This window comes from Caretta caretta, chromosome 10, assembly GCF_965140235.1.
Source record: "Caretta caretta isolate rCarCar2 chromosome 10, rCarCar1.hap1, whole genome shotgun sequence".
Taxonomy (NCBI): Eukaryota; Metazoa; Chordata; order Testudines; family Cheloniidae; genus Caretta; species Caretta caretta.
Window position 1 is genome coordinate 47,198,479 of NC_134215.1, and position 19,478 is coordinate 47,217,956.

Consider the following 19,478-nt stretch of genomic DNA (forward strand, 5'->3'; position numbering starts at 1 on the left):
GGCACACTGCTGACTCATATCCAGCTTCTCGTCCACTGTAATCCCCAGGTCCTTTTCTGCAGAACTGCTGTTTTGCCAGTCGGTCCCCAGCCTGTACCGGTGCATGGGATTCTTCCGTCCTAAGTGCCAGAGTCAGAGCCTGAGTTAACGCTCCAGTGACGACACGTCCTTAGCCTGTCTGCTTCAGTTTCTCCAGCTGTACAAAAGGGATGACAGCACTGCCCAGCCTCATGGGGTGGTGTTAGGATGAATACATTACAGACTGTGAAGTGCCCAAGTAATGGGGGGCTGTAATAGTATCGAGGAGAGATAAAACCAGGGAAAGAAATTAAGATGGATAAGGACCATTTAAGCCTTGCATAGTCAGAGCCATAGGACTCAGCAGAGCTCCATTGTCTTCTGTTCACACCATCTGAGGCTCTGACCCACAATTTTAAACTCCTAACCTATTAAATGCATTTATTTTCAACTTTCCAGGAAATTCCATCTGTACCCTAAAACCAGGCCTACAGTAGGATTTTTAGCCCCCTGTTTAATTACACGAACGTAGCTGGCTCAGTGCAATCCCCTCCTGCAGCCACACTGCACTGGTATAAACAGTGGCTATGGTAGGGTTTTGCAGCTACAGTGCACTAGTGGATGAAATCCCACTGGGAGGCAGCACAGTCCAGTGGCTAGGAGACCACGTTAGGCATCGGTAGAAGTGGGTTGCAGTCCCAGCTCTGCTGCGTGGTGGTTGGACAGTCACGCCCTCCCCTTGGTTCCCCTCGCAGTTGCATTTCTCTGCAGCTGGGAAGCTCTCAAGGTACAGGCTGTATCTCTGTGATTATGCAGCACTTAGCATGAAGAAGCCCGGATCTCATTTGGCCCCTTTTGGTGCTATTGAGAATAACAGTGTAGACGTAGTGTGAGAGTTGGGCTTTTGCCACTTACTCCACCGCACTCCTCACTCGCCGGCCAAGCTCACCACTGGCTTCTCTACTCCTCTGTTAGAGGCATAACAGATCCTTAGCAGAACACATCTTAAGGCAGCCTCCGTCCCTCTTAGAGCAGCAGTGTGTTTGTGTAGGAGCCTAGACTCCTGTTTGCACATAATGAGTGCACTACGGTTTCCTTCACATGCCTTTGCTCTGTAGGAGCCAGTGCAGCCTGACAAGAGTTTTGCTTATGCAGAAATTACAGGCGTTCATGTCTCCAGTGCCTCTGTGCTAAAATTGAGGGTGGATTTCAAAACACCAGCTGCCACCTACTGGAGAGTTTTGTCTATGGAGTTCTCTGGAACCCCTGAATTCGCGTAGACTGCAACCCATTAGCGGGCCTTTATTAGAGAGTTTGGGGGGCTCATTCCCTTGCTCATGTTCTGATGACATTCTCCCCAGGTCCAGAGACTGGAGAAGGAACCTGTTCACTTTCCTCTGTTTGCAGTTATTTGCATTGCCGTCTCTCCTGTTACAGAGACCAAAGTCAGAAGTGAGGGTAAAGGCATGCCAGACCAAATTCGTGTCATTTACAAGAGGAGAGGTGCAAAAATGACAGCAGCTTAGATTCACAGCTGCATTTGGCCCTTAGTATTTCTGGACGTAACCTGGGTTCACAGTTCCTTAGGATGAAAGCCCAGGGCTAAGAGTGACACCATCTCCCCAGGCAAGGAGGGCCCTGCATGCACAGTGAGCTTTTATTAATGGCCTTTAGTGTTCTGTCTCTCTCTTTCTACCATGCGGGTTATTGGCAGTGGGGATCTGAAACCATAAGCTTCTGTTGTCTGAGCTACAAGACCCAGCCGTAGCAGCCTCATCAATCTGCCATCATGAGCAAGGGCCAGAGCATCATACAGAATAGGTGTTACACTGAGCTTTCTGGAGCAAGGTTACACAGAGGGTCAGATCTGAAGCCAGTAAAGAATTCTTCCTTGGACACATCAGCAGGGATCTGAGATTATCCACACCTGATTTTCCACTCACACTAGCGTAAACCGGGAGCAACCTCAGGGAAATCAACACAGTGACCCTGGCGTAAAACTGGAGTGAGAAGAGAATCAGGCCCTCGGTGTTTTACTCCTTCCTTCCAGCTCATTTGCCCTACATTTCCCCTGGATATAAACTGCTGGCAGAGGCTGAGCTGCTGTGGAGAAGCAAATCCAGGGCTTCCTCCCTGCATCTAGAGAATGTCCCATCTTCTTCAAAGAGACAGAAAAGTACCTTTATAAAAATACCCCTTTTCCATTCTTTCTAGTGTAAAAATATAACATTTAACACTCATAATAAATAGACTCCCTGCTCTGGACAGCGACTGTGATGGCCGGCTCAAATTGGCCCGAGGGGACGAATCAGCTGCAGTGTCCAGCAACCACGGAACATCTCTGGAGCATCTTGTGTCCAAGCAACATCTCTGGAGTGTGGGCGATTCCTGCGTCCAGCTGCAGGGGAGCAGGTGTCTGCCACCTGGTCATGTGGCTGAGCGCGCGGGTCTAGGCCCCCGCAGCAGCTCCTCCTGGCCGGATCCCCATTCGTGCACCTCAGAGTCCCTGCTGTCGGCAGACGGCGTCTCAAACTCCATCCTCCGGTGATGGCCAAACACTTTCTCCTGTAGTTCACGGATGTCATTCCTGATGTCGGCCATCATCAGGAGCAGGAAGTCAAAGGAGCCCGGAGGGCCCTGTGGGGAGAGAATAGAGAGGCTCGCTCTGAGCGCAGAGCTCTGGCCCAGTGGCTCAGACTGGACTGGCCAGGCTCCCATGCTGGCCAAACATAAAGATGTCCAGGGTTTCGTTTCAGCATACCCCAGACCCTGACTCACGATGATACAATGACACCATGTCCCAGCTGATCAATGCCAGCCTGACGGAGGTTGTGTTCGGGAAGGCAGGAGAATGGCAGGAAAGGGCTGGTTGCATGTAGGAGAGGCTGGCGTTCTCCATGCTCCCAGGGAGCAGAGCCAGGAATGTAAGGCTGAGTGCTGCTAGGTACCTCCTCACCTCAGGGATGGATTTGCTGAGAACAGGCTCTTGTGAGGTAGCATTGCACCATCGCTACAATGCACAAGGGTGGGCTCAAGTTGGTTGGATTCTGTGGGCGCGGCCTTGCTCGAGAACAGAAAGTTCCCTGTCAGAGGGGTCTTTGTTAGCTATTAAAGTCAATGGAGCTACGCTGATTTATACTAGCAGGGGAGGGCCCATGATGTCCATGGTGCTGCATCAGTTTACACCAGAGTGGGATCTGACCATATGTGTACAAATTACTCCTTCCTCTAGGCTTCCCATCTTCTCCCATTGTGTCTATTGGATTGTAAGCCACTGGGGCAGGGAATGTCTTTATTTTGTGTCTTGACCAGGGCAGAGCATGTTGTCTGGGCTTGATGCCTACTAAAATAAGATAGATGAATTGTGGGGAGGGTGTGTGTGTGTGGAGGGGAGCACACACTTGTGAGACACACCCAGAATCAGGCTAACCTTAGATACTTTCTCAGACCCCTGGGGCCTGATGCTCCACTGCCTTGAACCTTGTGCGGCCATTTACACCCAAACACAGTGGGGACCAAGTGCTAACAAATCAGACTCGTTGAATTTCACACTCACTTGCCCAAGGAGCAAGGCAGTGGGGACTTGGGGCCCAAGCTGAGGTTTCTGACCCTGGCTTTGCCTGATGCTCTGTGCTGCTAATTGTTTTTCCATTCTTACCGGTGGCCCTCGGGGACCGGGGTATCCTCGTTTGCCCTAAAACAGAAAGCAAAGGTCAGAGCGGGGACTAGCAGCAAAATGATTTCTGTGGCAGAGCAGGGGGATGGGATTTAAATCGCTGTCAAAACCCATCTATTTGACAAGGGCACTGAAGGCAGGGTCTTTCAGGTGGGGATAAAGCTGCTGTAGGATTTCTCAGCGACAGGCTGGGAAGTTAATGTTTTCCTGGATTCTGCTGCCAGGGGATATTCTGTGCTTTTGTATGTAACTATTGTCAGGGTGCCTAGCGTCTGCGCACTGACCTGTGCCAGGCTGATTGCCACCTGCTGAGAGTCTGGCCTCTTGTTTGTCCTCAGAACAAGCTGTGTTGCTGGCTAGAGTTCACCCCCAAAACCAACTTGCACCAAAGATATTTTCGTACTCATTGAGAATAAAATGACCTCCATGCTGGGGCACACAGGCCCCATTCTGGCTGGGAGGAGTTTCATGAGGTTCTGTGGCTCCAATGAGCCCCACCCTGCTACACCTGCAGCCAATGTCAGGTGTGGAGCGGGGAGTTCAAAGGAGAAGGCCCAGCTTAGCGTGGGGCTGAGCATGCAGAAGATCAGAGTTCTGCTCTCTTGGGATGAGAAGCCTGGTTACAGCCAGGAGTCGGGGACAGCTGGCAGCCTGGCTGAGTCTCCCAGTGGATGGGATGGCTGATCCGGGGGTTGACCAAAGGAGGGGCTGTTTGAAGACAGCCCCAGAGCAGAAGCCTGGGTTCCTGATGAAGACTCCTCAGATGACCCTGTTGCGAGCTCATAGCTCGCTTGTATTTGGGGACTTCGATACCCAGAAGGGCTGCGATTCAGACATGGCTGAGCTGGAGGGCTGACGCCCATTGCACTGGACCCTGCAAGAGGCAGTGACTGACTGTCAGAGACACTCTGACAGGGTGAGTAATGTCTGACTGGGCCACAAGGGGGAAGCAGAGAGGTTGGCCCCCGTCACTCCTCAAACACATAAAGCCATCTGAGCAAAGGTGAATCAAACTCAACACCTATTCCTATAGCGCCTTGCATGCTGCAGACTCCCAAAGGGTTTTTAACAAACTGTACAGACACAGGGATCGCTCACCTACCACTGAAATGCAGCCACTTCTGGGACGGAGCGCCTCACCTGTTCTGCACAAGCAACAGCAGGTTGACAAGATGTAACCACTCAGGTTGCAATGGGGCCACAACACCGCTCGTGCGGAAAGTTTTGCTGTAGCTAGAATGGGGGCGTGTACTTGCCCCCCATGCGTCATGCCCCCTGCAGTTGGTTTTGAGACTAGAATGGACCAGTCAGAAAAGTGCATGTTTGCTACCACGGGGGTGTGTGACCCCAGCAGAGAACCCTGGGTCCTAATTTTCCTAGTGTAGATGGATCAGGATTGATTTGCCCTAGTGTAGATAATGGCCAGAGAGACAAGGCACTGGAGAATCAGACTCATTTTCTCCTGGCTGTGGGCCACTAAAGGAATTACGTTACTTTCACTGGGAACTGAGACACGAGACTGGGAATCAGAACTGCGGGAGAGCCTCTTTGCAGTAGGAACCACTGTGTGTATGTGTACAGCACCTAGCACCGTGGAGCCCCACTGGGGGCCTCGAAGGCAATACAGATAATAATGGAAGCCGTGGTACCTTCTGGCCATTCCTTCCCGGTGCCCCAGGAGCGCCCTAGGAGAAGCACAAACACAGAGCTTAGTGCAGGAGTAAACAAGATCATTGCGACTCTGGGTCTACAGCAAGTGCATCCGGAGGGTGGAGAGCATGTGTGGCACTGGGTGGGGCTGAGTGCCTGCCAGCTGTGGGGCGGGGAGCCAGCTCTGGTGGCATGGACAGGGAAAGGATGCTGGTGGTTGGAGGTCCAGCAAGTGGATCTGGTGATGGGGAAATGCTGCTGGCTGTGGGTCTCTTGGAGAGAAGGGGCGGGGCAGGAAGCGCTGGGGGCAGTGGGTCTCTGCAGGAGAGGGGGAAGGCACTGAACCTGACTGGGCAGGGTTGGCTTGTGTGTGTGGGACTGGCCCATTTGCCAGGTGTGGGCAGGGGAAGAAGCCATTGGCCGATGGGGATGGTGGGCTGGACTCCAGCGCTCTGGGGGTGGGGCCAGGATGCATGACCCAGCAAATGGGGCTTTTGCTACTCACCACTGGTCCCCTTTGTCCGATTTTGATATGCGCAAAGTCAGGATACGGTCCCATTGGTCCCATGTCCCCACGGGGCCCTGGGGTTCCTGGAGGCCCTGGAGGTCCAACTGCCCCTGGACTCCCTTTCTCACCTGTTGCTCCCGGGTCACCTTAACATAGAAAAGGATGTTTGATTTCTGAACTGGGTCTTAAAGAAGCAGAGCAACTGACAGCATTAATACCAGAGAAGGCCCTGGCCCAGGACCCCCGGCCAGAGGGTTTGGATCCAATCTTTACAGAGGGCCTAGCCCAAACCCCAGAGCCCACTGCTCCCAGATCAGGGAGCATTTCTAATCTAGAGCCTGAGCGGAAATCTCTGCTTGGATCCATCTCCGCTTCGTATCCAACTTGGATGTCAGCCCAGCACCCCCACCCGCCTCTTCCCTGGGAAGCCCTAGAGCTGTGTGCCCACCACAGAGAGTGCCAGGCCTGCTGCCCTCCCCATGTGGGGGGAGCCAGGACAAGAAGGCTGGTAACTGAAGGCTGCAGGTTTGAGGCAGTCTGGGCTGGTTTGCCCATTTCTTGTTAAGAGAGGTGTGTCTAACCCCCACTGTCCCCAACCACCACTAGGTTACATGCTGTCATAAATATAAAGGGAAGGGTAACGCCCTTTAAAATCCCTCCTGGCCAGAGAAAAAAATCCTCTCACCTGTAAAGGGTTAAGAAGCTAAAGGTAACCTCACTGGCACCTGATCAAAATGACCAATGAGGAGACAAGATACTTTCAAAAGCTGGGAGGAGGAAGAAAAACAAAGGGTCTGGTCTGTCTGTCTATATGCCGCTTTGCGGGGATAGGCCAGGAATGGAGTCTTAAAACTTTTAGTAAGTAATCTAGCTAGGTATGCGTTAGATTATGATTTTTTTTAAATGGCTGAGAAAAGAATTGTGCTGAATAGAATAACTATTTCTGTCTGTGTATCTTTTTATAACTTAAGGTTTTGCCTAGAGGGGTTGTCTATGTTTTGAATCTAATTACCCTGTAAGGTATCTACCATCCTGATGTTACAGGGGGGATTTCTTTACTTCTATTTACTTCTATCTCTATTAAAAGTCTTCTTGTAAGAAAACTGAATGCTTTTTCATTGTTCTCAGATCCAAGGGTTTGGGTCTGTGGTCACCTATGCAAATTGGTGAGGCTTTTTATCCAACATTCCCCAGGAAAGGGGGGGTGCAAGTGTTGGGAGGATTGTTCATTGTTCTTAAGATCCAAGGGTCTGGGCCTGTAGTCACCTAGGCAAATTGGTGAGGCTTTTTACCAAACTTTGTCCAGGAAGTGGGGTGCAAGGTTTTGGGAAGTATTTTGGGGGGAAAGACGTTTCCAAACAGCTCTTCCCCAGTAACCAGTATTTGTATGGTGGTGGTAGCGGCCAATCCAAGGACAAAGGGTGGAATATTTTGTACCTTGGGGAAGTTTTGACCTAAGCTGGTAAAGATAAGCTTAGGAGGTTTTTCATGCAGGTCCCCACATCTGTACCCTAGCGTTCAGAGTGGGGAAGGAACCTTGACACCTGCCAAACGGGTAGCACTCAGGGAAGTGCTCCTGCTGGCTAGAGAGGCCACCTAAAAAGGCTGCCACATGATAGGTGGCAGCTAAGGCCTGGTGTACACTTAAAATGTAGATCAAGCCAGCTATGTCACTTGGGGTGTGAAAAATCCACACCCCCGGACCAAAGTAATTAAGCTGACCTAACCCCTAGTGCAGATGCAGCTAGTTATCACCTCTCAGAGAGGTGGATCACCTACACCAGTGGCTCTCAACCTTTCCAGACTACTGTCCATACTCCTTTCAGGAGTCTGATTTGTCTTGCGTAGCCCCAAGTTTCACCTCACTTAAAACCAACTTACTTACAAAATCAGACCTAAAAATGCAAAAGCGTCACAGCCACACTATCACTGACAAATTGCTTCCTTTCTCATTTTTACCATATAACTCTAAACTAAATCCATTGGACTATAAATATTGTCCTTACTTTTCAGTGTATTCTATTTAGAGCAGTGTAAACAATCCATTGTCTGTACGAAATTTTAGTTTGTATTGACTTCACTAGTGCTTGTTATGTAGCCTGCCATAAAACTAGGCAAATCTCTGGGTGAGTTGATGGACCCCCTGGAAGACCTCTGCGCACTCCCAAGGGTACACGTATCCCTGGTTGAGATCCACTGACCTACACCAATGGGAAAACTCCTCCTGTCACTGTAGGAAGCATCTACAGTGCAACAGCACAGCTGCAGCCCCTGTGGTGTAGACACAGCCTAAGCCACCTTCCATCCTGAAATGTGCCAAAGTATTGGGAGGCGATAATTTACTGCTGAAATGCAGCCACCTCTGGGGTGGAATGAAGCAATCCTCCTGCCCAAGTGATGCTGCCGTTTTAGGGCGAGGATAAAGAACATCGCCACGCACAGGGCGAATTTAGGGGAGCAGGCTGTAACACTCTGATGGGGGGCAGCATTATCCCCCTAGGATTAGCTCTGCATGGGCCTCTGCCGTCATCCTTGGAGCATTAAGGGCAGTGTCTTCCACTGCACCATCTACACTGCCCGAGGCCCTGCTAGTCTCCCCAGGAAAGGGGCGAGCCGTGGCTTTAGCCACAGAAGATGTGTATCATCCCATGCCAAGCCCAGAGAGCTAATGCAGCCTGGTATTTCCAGGGTAGTGGGGATCCAGGCTTGAGAAATTAGCCCGGCCAAGAGGGTAACCCCAGCCCAGCTCTTGGCAAAGGTGCCATGGGACATAGAGTGTCCATTGCTTGCCCACTGTAGGTGTTACTCCTGCACTAGTGGGCTGATTGCACCAACCCGGCCCTGCCGCTTCCCTCTGACAAACAGGATTCTTGCTTGGTCTAATGAAAAGCATTGCTGGGTCAGATCCTCACAGGCATCCAGGGTCTCCCACCCCAGCAATCTCCAGCATCCCAAGATGTACCTGGAGGCCCCAGGGGGCCTGGGGGCCCTAGGGCAGGAGGACGGTGTGAGAAGTCTGCTGGTTTGCGGTTAATCCTCATCCAGGACTTCCTGCTCTTGTTATCCAAGACGGGAAGCAGCAGCTAAGGGGAAGGAAAAGAAGTGCAGACAAGCCCTATAAGGAGGGAGGGTCACGCAACTTCTGCAGCCTCATGCCCCAGGGACAAAGTGTCAACAGAGTGATTCCCAGTGGCAGGGGCTGGAGAGCATCATTGAAAGTGGGGGGGGCCTAGATTTGTTCCCCCCCACACACCTGACCCTCCTCTTCCTCTCGCAGCCTCCCCAGCAGCCTGACCTCTGGCCCATGAGCACCTAGACCCACCCCTTCCAAATCTGCGTGAGCGGCACTGCAACCTGGCACATGGGGTCACAGAGCTGCTCAGGTCTGGTCCAGCCAAATAGTGGTCGGGTCATGGCCTGGGTGGTCCCCCTGGCTCCATGGCCTACGCCTAGCGGGTTTAGAGGGAATGGGAACCTGCTGCAAAGGGTATGCAGATTAGCCAAGAGAAGGAGGACCTCTGGGGAGAAGGTCCTGCCCCCTGCATGCCCCTCCCCAATGGGAGTGGCCAGAGAGGCACCCCTCCCAGCACATCCTTTAAAAAAAGCCGTGTGGGCCGTATTCACCACAGGTACAAGTGGATGCAACCGCTCTGACTTCCATGGACTTGTGCCCACTTCGCACAGGTCTGAATGCGGCCCTTGGATCCATTTCCGCCCCGGGTCTGACTGAGCACGCCTGTGTGATCAGGGCGACCGCTTCCTGGACTACCTATTTCTTTTCAGCTCTGACTGGGTGAGACTCGGTGGCGGGGTGACAGCCCCAGGGTCCCGTTGAGGGCTGCTTCTGCAGGTTTGCCCCAGACAGCTGTCTGTCGGAGCGCTGCCAGCTGTGTGTGACCAGGAGAGGCTCAGGGTTCGTTGTCCCACCTTCTGTCTCAGCTGGGAGACTGTCTGTTTCATGCTGGTGAACTCCTCGCAGGTGACGGAGCAGGACCTGGTGCCCATCAGGGTCTCTGACTTGACCACTGTGGTGCCTGGAAGAGAATGACGCACCTGTGCCAGTCAGCAGCAGGAATGGGGGGGGGGTGGACCTGCAGCCATGGGTCAGTGGAGCTACATCTGCTTGAGCCAGGGCTGAGCGTGGCCCCAGGGTCGAACAGTGCTAGGACATGATCCTTCTCCTGGTCCACGGACTCACCGTTGCTGGATTTCAGACAGGTTGTCCCGTCAGACGCTATGTAATAGCCAAGCTGGCAATGGCACCGGTAGCTGCCTGGGGTGTTCGTACACAGCTGGTCGCAGACGGCACCTCCGCTTTCCACACACTCATCGATGTCTGGGGTTGAACACAGAGAAACATCAGCCACAGCTCAGCCAGGGGAGCGCCAGGGGCCACGGAGGCCTTGCCAGGGGAACGGACGCAGCAGAAGGGAGATTCCTATCATCCTACAGCCCAGGACAGGAGATACACACATCCCTTGGGGATGGCAACCCTGCGATGGGTCTCTGGGAACCTTCCCCTAGGCTCCTACATTGGACGCTGGAGCCTAGGGATGGCTGGTATCTGCAGCAGCCTCTCCTGCAACAGAGTCCTCCAACAGACCCCAGGCCACTGAAAGATGCCGCGTGTGTCCATTTATGACACAGGAGCTATTCCGGAGCCAGGCCATTACCACCAGCCCAGGCCAAGGGCGGGTACCCTTGGGGGCACTCACCGAGGCAGTAAGGGTGCAGGTGAGTCTTGTGGCGCTCTCTGTCAAAGCGATAGCCGGGGAAGCACGTGCACAGGACGCGACCAAAGTTGTCCGTGCACTGCTGCTCGCACGGGAAGTCGGCGCACACATCCGCGCCTGCAAAGAGGGGCAGATGAAGTTGTGTGCTGCTGTACGGACCACCCCTCCCACGCGCCTCACCCTGGGTGTCAAGCAGGGTGGGTTGGACCGCAGCCTTGCAACTAAGGGTGACCCCCCCCCACGCACATCACAGTGCATTGCCCTGGGCCAAATCTTCAGCCTGGCTCTGACTTCCCTGTAAAGATGCAGATTTACATCAGTGGAGGATCCGGCCCCATATGTCCTCTGCATGCATAAGTAATTCATGGCTGGGCACTCCCCAGTAACTAGCATCCTCAACCCAATCTCTCCCTTCCACCAGGCATCCTCCCCACCTCCCTCTCCCAGCTGCCAAACCCTCTCCCTAGCTGTAACTGGCAGGTGACCCAATTCCTCTCCCAAGCCTCCCAACCTAACTATGTCAGACCTGTCCCATCCCGTAATAGACCCACTCCACCCTCTGTCTAGCAGCACCCCAGGTGTCTAGCGAGAGCGCAGACTCCAGACCCATCATGCGCTGGACTCTGCAGAGAAGCTGGAGGGGCCCACATTCAACAGAGACTAGAAATGAGCCTGGAGCAAACCGTGGTTCCAAACATCCCGGAACTCTGGGGAAGATCTGGATCAGAACTTTGTGACCTGGACCCACCTCCAGAATGAAAGCGATGGACCCTTTCCCACCCAACACAGAGCAGAATGCAGAAAGCCTCGTCTGCTGAAATACCATATGCTGGGTGCTGAAGGTGTGATGTGTGAAAACAGAGAACTGCCATCACATGGTGCAAGAAGCAGCCCTGTCATGAGCCAACATCTCAAGAGCTTTCACCCTTGGAGCAGGCAGTGGAGAAGGCTGCCCAAATTTTGCAGCAAAGTCTCCCAGAGCCTTTCCAGGCGGATGGCATCATCCTGGCATTTATCTGACTAGACGATCCACTCACAGGTGACATGATCCATGGCTTTAGTGCCACCTGAGAATAAGTGTGGACAGAGTGAGCAGGATGGGAGAGAGCTCCTTTTTATACTTACTTTCCGGGATACACTGGCCCATCACAAACCTATAGCCCTCACAGCACTTCCTCCTGGGGGAGAGAGAGCGAGAATCAGACAATTATTTATTTAATTGTATCACTTAGGAGCCCTAGTCATGGCCCAAGGCCACATTGTGCTAGGAGCTGTACAGGCACAGAACAAACAGACAAGAGCTGCCAATCTAAGTACAAGACAGGAGACAACAGATGAGTACAGACAGACGGGTGAGCACAAGGGAACACTGGGATATTCTTGGCCTCCAGGCCTCTGAACACCAGTAGTTTCTTGTAGGCCTTGTGGCAGAGGAGAGCCCGGGAGGAGGCCGAGGTGGCTTTATGAGGAGCTCCTCCTGCAGGTGAGGGGCAGCTTGGGGGAAAACGCAGAGGGGCTTGTTTGAAAATGCACCATGTGAGCGCTGGAGGCTGCATTGTGGACCACTTGCCAGCTCGAGAACGAATGAGCGACGAACACACATCTGCCCAAAAGCAGTTAGCTTCTGTCACAAGCAATTGGGAGACATCGCAGAAACAAGCAGGGCCAGATTCCTCACTGCATTGCTCCAGAGTGAGGCCAGGGTCGCTCTGCTGAAATCAATGGAGATGCACCAATGAAAGGAGTGACTCAGGGCCATGCATTAGCAGTCTTGGCTGAATGCTGAGGACCTTATTCAGGCCCTGCAATTTACAAGCCTGAAATGAGGACTTTAGGATTTGGGCCTGATTCTATCATTTGCATTTCTGTGAGATTATAACCTAGAATTCCTTATGTTGTTTATTATTTGTACCCCAGCAGCTAAAATCAGGGACCCATTGTGCTAGGCACTGAGACACAAAGAACCTACGATCCAAATAGACAAGCCAGACCAAGGGGACAAGGTCACACAGCAGGGCAGTGCCAGAGCTGGAATTAGAACCCAGCTCTCCTGAGTCCCAATCCCGTGCATTATCCACTGGAGCATGCTACCTCTCTAGTAGCTAGAGAACAGCTTCGGCCCTGAAGCGCTCTACAGCATTGGGCCCGCTTGTCCCCTGTGCCTTCATCTTTCTCCAGCCTCAACTTTTGCTGATGCTGGAGCCTGAGGATGAAATCGAGTCACTTGGTTGGCTACCGGTACCACAGCTGTTTCTGATGAGCCCCGGTACAGGACTTTTTTTTTCTGGACCTTTCCAAATGTATTCAAAGCTGGACTGATTGTTCCCTCCCCTTTGTGCCCCCAATGGGGGTGGCAGTCGCACACTGTACCACAAGGGGGCAGTACCACCACAATGTCTCCTGGATCTACTTTATGGCAGAAAAGAACCCAATCTCTGGGTTTGAATCAAAACTAGGAGGGTGGAATCGGCTGACTGGCCTCAGCAGAGGCCTTGTTGAAGGGGAGCGGGAGGCGGGATCAGCCAGGTTCCCAAAGCACTGCCCTTTCTTTCAAGCCACCCGCGTGACTGACCCCTGGCAATTGTGCTGGAACCAGGAAATGGATCATGCTGGAACCCACCTCTGATGCCTGCTGTCCCCTTCAGCTCTGCTGCACTCTAGTTAATAAAAACAGCATGGAGGAAGACCCAGCGGGACATCTACCATCTCTCTCCCTTCCCTTCCCCTGCTCTGTCTCTGCCCGGCCCGGCGCACTTCTCCAAACCTGGGTCTCCTCTGAGGCCACTTCTATGTTACTTCTGGCATTGTGAGGCTCCCAAGGAAGGCTGTTGACCCACTGTGAGTCTGGGCCTCTTCCGGCTTTGATCCCATGACCCCAGCCCCTAGGAAACGAGGATTGGAGCAGTGACGTGACCTGCCTATAGTCACGCAGGCGATCAGTCGCAGAGTCAAGAATAAGAACCCAGGAGTCCGACTCCCCTTCCCACGCACTCGATTGTTAGGCAGCAATAAGGGATTCACTGACAGTTTAAAAACCTTCCCCTGCAGACTGAGCCCCTAGTCTCCCAAAGCCATGTCTCAAGCCCTAGAAGGGACGGGCGTACAAGAACACAATGGCATTGAGTGTAACAGAGCACTGTGGAGAGTAAAGATGGATTCCCAGCTAGTCCTGGCAGGGTGTTGAAGCTGGAGTCCGACCTGCCACAAGCATGCTGCTCTGAAGAAGCTAATTTCTCAGAAGACTGGGCCTTTTAGTGATGGGGCACTGCTCCCCCAGGGGTAGAATGGGTTGGCTGGAGGGAATAAGCAAGAGCGGATGGTACCCCAGGCTCTAGCTGAATTTAATGTTGATGTCTACAGAAGCCATGTGCTGAGTAGGGAAACCTGTCCACTGCCCTCGGTGCTTTCATTAAAGCCAGGGCAGGCTGTCAACACGAGACATGCCTGTGTGGAGCGGCGTCCTGACGGCCTGCACGCCGGCAAGGTTTGGAATGAGGCCGCCTGCTTTTAACTGTGCTCTCAGCACCGGAGGAAGAGTTCAGCCACAGGAGAGAGCGAGCTGAGAACGAAGCCAGCGCTAGGACTAGAGCCAGTCGAAAAGCTTCTGTGGGAACGTCTGTCCCTGTCTGGCAAAAGCTGATTTGACTAAATCAAAACGTTTCCTGGGAATGTCTCATTTTGGGCAAATTTTCAAGGGGAAATTAATGAAACACTGTTTCGATAAGGTAGAAATGTTTCTCATTTGGCTCTTTATCAACACGAAACATTTTGATAAAGTCAAAATGCTTCCGTTGTATTGTTTTGACTCATCTCACCCTGACCCTTCCCCCCCAAACCTGAGTCGGCACAGCCACGCTGACCCCATGGGCAGGAGGCGAGAGCTGGCCTAGCCTTGAAAGGGTCTGGTTGTTCTCCCAGCCGGTGTGGCTCCGACACTTGTAGCTGGGTCCTGTTGCCTTTGGGTCAGGTTGCAGGGCTCTACGCTGTGTCCTGCTCTGGGATTTGGACAGGCGGCGAGCTGGTGATGGAGACCAGAGCAGGGGCAGCAGAGAGCTGCCCGGCATTCAGCTCTCTAGCATTAGTGCTCTCCACCCACCTGCCCTCCTTTCCCGCTTGGTTTTCAGCACTGCAGTCCCCAGACCAGAGTCCAAGCATGATGTGCATGATCATTGGCCTCTGTTTCATGTAGCCTTTCCCGCTGAGAGGAGAATAGCTGGGTTAGCTGCTATACCATTCTCTGCAGCGCCTCCTGCTGGGAGAGACTGGGACTGGAGTCCCCCTGATTTCACCTCTCCACCATTGTCCTGCAGCACCTCCTGCTGGGAGAGACTGGGACTGCAGTGGGTTTAGCTTCCTGTGCTGCCCACCAGGGAGAGCCATCACTTTCCTGCTCCCAGGTGGGATTTCCCTGGAGAAAGGTAGTTGGGCTTGGAGCTGCCAACTTCTTCCTCGGGCTGTATCTGAGCAGTTCGTTTTCTTGCTGGAGCGGGGTGCTGGGGGGGCCCTGTGCTCTGGTTTTCTTGTTTTACTCTCGTATCTGCCCCTGTTGCGGTGCGTCATTTTCCTTTCTAAGCTTAATTAACCTCTCCATGAGTCTTCTGCCCCATGTTTGGTAAAGTTACTGGATCTCCTCTCCTCTCCTAGCCAGGTCCCAGAACTGCTGGGGGCTGAAGCGGGACTCTTAGAGTGACAAAGGACGTACAGCAGCTGGTGAAAGAGCAGGGGGCAGAGGGGACATGTGGGAGTACAGTTTGTAGTGTACAGAAGGGGGACCATTGCAGTCGGAGGCAGTGTGAGCCAGCGGTTAGAGCACAGGCCTGAGAGCCAGGCCCTTTGGGTTCCTCCATTCCTGGCTCTGCTACTGACTCACTCTGTAACCTTACGCAAAATCCCCCTTCCCCTCTCTGTGCCTCAGTTTCCCAGTCTTTAAAAGGGGATAACACCTCCCATCTTTGTAAAACGCTTTCAGATCTAAAGCAAACTAAGCCAGGCGTGGGAGGGGGAGGAGCTGGGGGGAGCAACACCCCCAGAGCCTGAAACAACACTAACTCCTGCTGTATTTTCTGCCTCCCTGCCCGTCGGCTGGGGAGCAATGGCCGTCTAGCTACTGGGCCTGGTTGGGTCTCTAGGGCTGCACAAAGGGAGAGCTGGCCAGGATATGTGGGCTGAGAGCCTAGATCCCCCATCCCTCCGCTGCCCACTCCATACCCCCCATTTACCGCTTTAGAGGAGGGAGGACAGTCAGCCACCTTCTCACTTGGCTCCTTCTCTCCATTATTTAAGCTTTAGTTTAAAACAAAGTTTCCTGCCCCTCTGCTTGCAAAGACAACCTTTTGGGGTGTGACGCTGCCTGCCTGAGTCTGCAGCTAGCCAAACTCTGGGCCGCGTTCTGCTCCCACTCATCTGCATGTAAGCTCGGTTCCAGGGAAGTCAATGGCACCACACTACTGTAAAGCCAGTGGGAGTTAGGTCAGATTTAGGCTACCTGGCTCTGAGAGAGGAGGGCCTTGATGCTGGAGACTAACAACAACAATTTCAACCCTCCCACTTATTTAGTCCACCACTGCTCAGTCTAGCAAAGGTTTGTCCTGGAGTATCTTAGATCTTCACTCCATATCCCCCCTTCTCCTGCCACACACAATTCCAGGGCTTTGCTTTCCTCTGCACCACCCACTTTGGTAGGCCTTATTCATCTGGACTGATGTGCAGGCTAAAAAAATCCCAGCTTGGCGGTTTCCCTTGCTTCTGGTACAGGCAGTAGCATCACCCCCAGTGCAATTCCTCTCCTGATGTCTATTTCACAGTGGGCTGGGTGAAAGGGAATGGGCACTCAGTGGCAGGGGGGGTGGGAAGTACATCCATCATCCCACATCTGCACGGCGGGTGGATGCTTCTAATGAGAGAGAGAGCGAGCCCAGGGGTATGTAAGTTTCATCTGTCTGATGCTAGAAGCAGGGCAGCGGTGACCTCATGGGAACAGACCGGCACAGAGGCAGCTGCTGCTGCCTGGGAACTGCTGGGGAGCCGGGGCTCAGAGATGAGACAGAGCGATCCCGGCCCTCTAGGGAGAGAGCAGGGAAGCAGAGCAGAGAACACCAGCCAATGTCAGCTTAGCGCTCCAGACAGGAAGGGGGAGATGCATCCCTGGGAACAGAACAAGGGTGGGAGAATCTGGTTAATAAAGTCAATTGAATCCCTATGCAGGGAGGATAAGAGTCCAGCCCACCCTGTGACAGGGCCCTTAAACCAGCTGGATCTGTTGCTCTGGGGAATTCCACCTATATAGGGGGAATCTCGGCAGAGTCCATATCGTCGGGGGTCTAGGCCATACCCCCATAAGAGTCTCTGGTGCCAGGGCATGTTGGAGGAGAGAGGGGTCATGGCCAGCGTATTCCTGTGCACTGGGCTATTCCCAGCTGTTGCAATGGTCCTTAGAGGCCAGACACAAGTGAGGGCAGGTTTTGGGGCTGATCTGCCCTGGGCCAGAGCCAAACTGACCCCCTAGCAACTTGCGTATAGGGGAGGCACCTTAGCACCTTCCCCCCCCACCCCCTCCTGGTCTGTGTGCTGAGTGCCCCTCCAGTGCCAGGATGAATTTGGCCCTGTGTGCCTCTATTCAAGGGTGATGGGCACTTTAAAAATGCTGAACAGAAGCATGGGATGATCCTTGCCTAGCTCCACCAGCTGGCGCAGAAACCAGTTAGACTAGCAAGGTGCCCAGTTAAATTGCTGACTCTGGAACCAGTTAGCACTGGATCCTGTGCCCCACCCCCAAAAAACCCCAAACAAACCTGCTGATACTGCAATCGGCTAATCATGGGACCAAGTCACCAATGTACCAGCGGCTTGGCTGCTGTCCTCAGAAGGTGCCCAGTGCAACTCCTGCTACAAACATGTTGCAAACCCAGTCTTCCCTGCCCCCAGTGACAGTCAGTGCAAAGGGGTGAGAGCTGCAGTTCGTCTCAGGGACACAGGGAAGCTAATCTAGCTGCAGGCCTGGGGCGCAGCAGCAGGCGGAGATGAGTTTGATGAGGGCATAAGCTCCATGCAAACCATCCAGGCCGCAGAGCTGCAGCAGTGACATGGACTGTTACAGGGAAAGCAAAGGGATCTTGCTGAAATATGTTTTGTAAAGCCACTTGAACCCTCAAGGGGGCTGGGGGGGGCTGTTAGAGACGTTCCTGGCCTCTGCCTCTGCTGGGCCGTTACACATGGCAATGGCATGAAGCACGGTGGGACAAAGGGGGTTGATGAAATCTGAGACAGCTGTGAGCACTGGGGACCTGCAGGGGAAAGGTTCACTGGAAGAGAGAAGCCTCATAGAACCACAGAAGCGGACACACTCAACCAGTAGCATGGAGGAGATGGTGGATTCTCTAACTTGAAGTCTTAAAATCATGAGTTGAGGACTTCAGTCACTCAGCCAGAAGTTAGGGGCCTACTTCAGGAGCGGGTGGGTGAGGCTCTGTGGCCTGGGACGTGGCGGGAGGTCAGACTAGATGATCCTGGTGGTCCCTTCTGGCCTTAAAATCTCAAAGTCTATGAGATGCCATTCAGGAGAGAACGCATCGGGGCGGGCACCATTGTGATTGCTCTTGTAGTGGTGCCGAGAGGTGCTGGACAGAGATCGCTGCCTCAAAGAGCTGCCAGTCAAAATAAACAAGACTGACAAAGGCGGGGAGAAGAAAGAGCTGCAGCGAGGGGAAGTGACTCACCGAGGTCACCCGGCAGACCAGTGGCAGGGCCTGGAACAGAACCCAAGACTCCCCGCCCAGCGCCCTGACAGCTGGTTGGTGGGTCAGCGGCAAAGAGCTCGGCAAAGCAGCCGAGTTGGACAGGAGTTGCAGCTTCAGGGCCGAGTCCATGGTGGGAGATGGTCGGCAAACGCTGCTGAGATTTAGCCTGTGCTGTGTTGGAGAAGGGGCCCAGCTGAAGAGGCAGGAGGTCCTGTTCTGATACACCCATCCCCTTGGCACCCCGCTCTACCTCCCCCGGTGTACCATGGGGCAGGCAAGAGCCTGGTAGGGCTGAGGCTCTCCCGGCAGCTGCTCGGGAGCTGGGTCTGCGACACAGTCGGGTTCATGTGCCCACGTAGCTGAATGCGGAGAGGGACCGGAAATGGCCATGCCCATCTCTGGGGAGGCAGCGATCCAGCACCCGTGCCAGCAACACCACCCTAGCTGCTGAGCTGCGCAGGCTCTGTCCGGGTGAGGGTTATGCTGGTGGTGGCGTTGCCAGCCGATCTGAATTCTGGGCAGATGTGCAGAGCCCACTAGGGGAAGGACACGGCCACAGATCACAGAAATCAACGAATTCCCGGGGGACACAGAATGAAAACCGGGGTGCAGGTGAGAGGGTCAAAATGAACTTTGGCTGGGGACCCCGAGCAAAGAACCCTGGACCGGTCCCACTGCTATCACTATCAGCCTGGTCTGGATTAGTGCCAGCAACCTGTAGGTGAAATGATCCACTGCCCAGTGCCAACCCCCTGCACTGCTCCCTGCTCTGGCTTTAAGTTCTCTGTGTCTCCTGCTGGGCTGGGTCCTTGCCCTGCCTGGGCTGCTGCTGCCGAGCCCTGGTGTGTCACTCCAGGCAGGGTCCAGCCCAGCAGAGGGGAGATGTCTGCAGCGTAATTCAATTAAAAGCAAAAGCTGGGTTCCCGCAGAGTCAGAGGCAGGGAGGAGCCTGTGGTTTGTTTTCTCAAACCCTCTGTGGAGACACTTTAATTAAAATGACCTTCCAGTCCCCCCATCCCCCAGCCTCACAATTCACCTTGAGGTCTGGCACCAGTGCCTACGCACGGCTTTAACCCTTCGTGCCTCCACAGCCTGGGCCCTGAGCATCTCGCCTCGCTGGCCTAGCCCCTCCCAGTCGCTCCTCCCAGTTCCTGCCC

The 19,478-nt window shown here is 53.7% G+C and overlaps 1 protein-coding gene across 1 annotated transcript in view; it reads right to left on the reverse strand.

Annotated features, from left to right (window-relative positions):
- Positions 1–431: 431 nt before the first annotated feature.
- LOC125644160 (collagen and calcium-binding EGF domain-containing protein 1) overlaps positions 432–19,478 on the reverse strand; it is a 35,673-nt gene continuing 16,626 nt past the window's right edge. The window contains exons 3-11 of the mRNA XM_048867686.2: positions 11,711–11,763; positions 10,568–10,702; positions 10,051–10,188; positions 9,780–9,886; positions 8,815–8,935; positions 5,850–5,998; positions 5,344–5,379; positions 3,677–3,712; positions 432–2,655 (exon numbers count right to left, since the gene is read on the reverse strand). Coding sequence (XP_048723643.2) covers positions 2,446–2,655; positions 3,677–3,712; positions 5,344–5,379; positions 5,850–5,998; positions 8,815–8,935; positions 9,780–9,886; positions 10,051–10,188; positions 10,568–10,702; positions 11,711–11,763 — 985 coding nt within the window. The 3' untranslated portion in view covers positions 432–2,445. The remainder of the gene's footprint in view (positions 2,656–3,676; positions 3,713–5,343; positions 5,380–5,849; positions 5,999–8,814; positions 8,936–9,779; positions 9,887–10,050; positions 10,189–10,567; positions 10,703–11,710; positions 11,764–19,478) is intronic.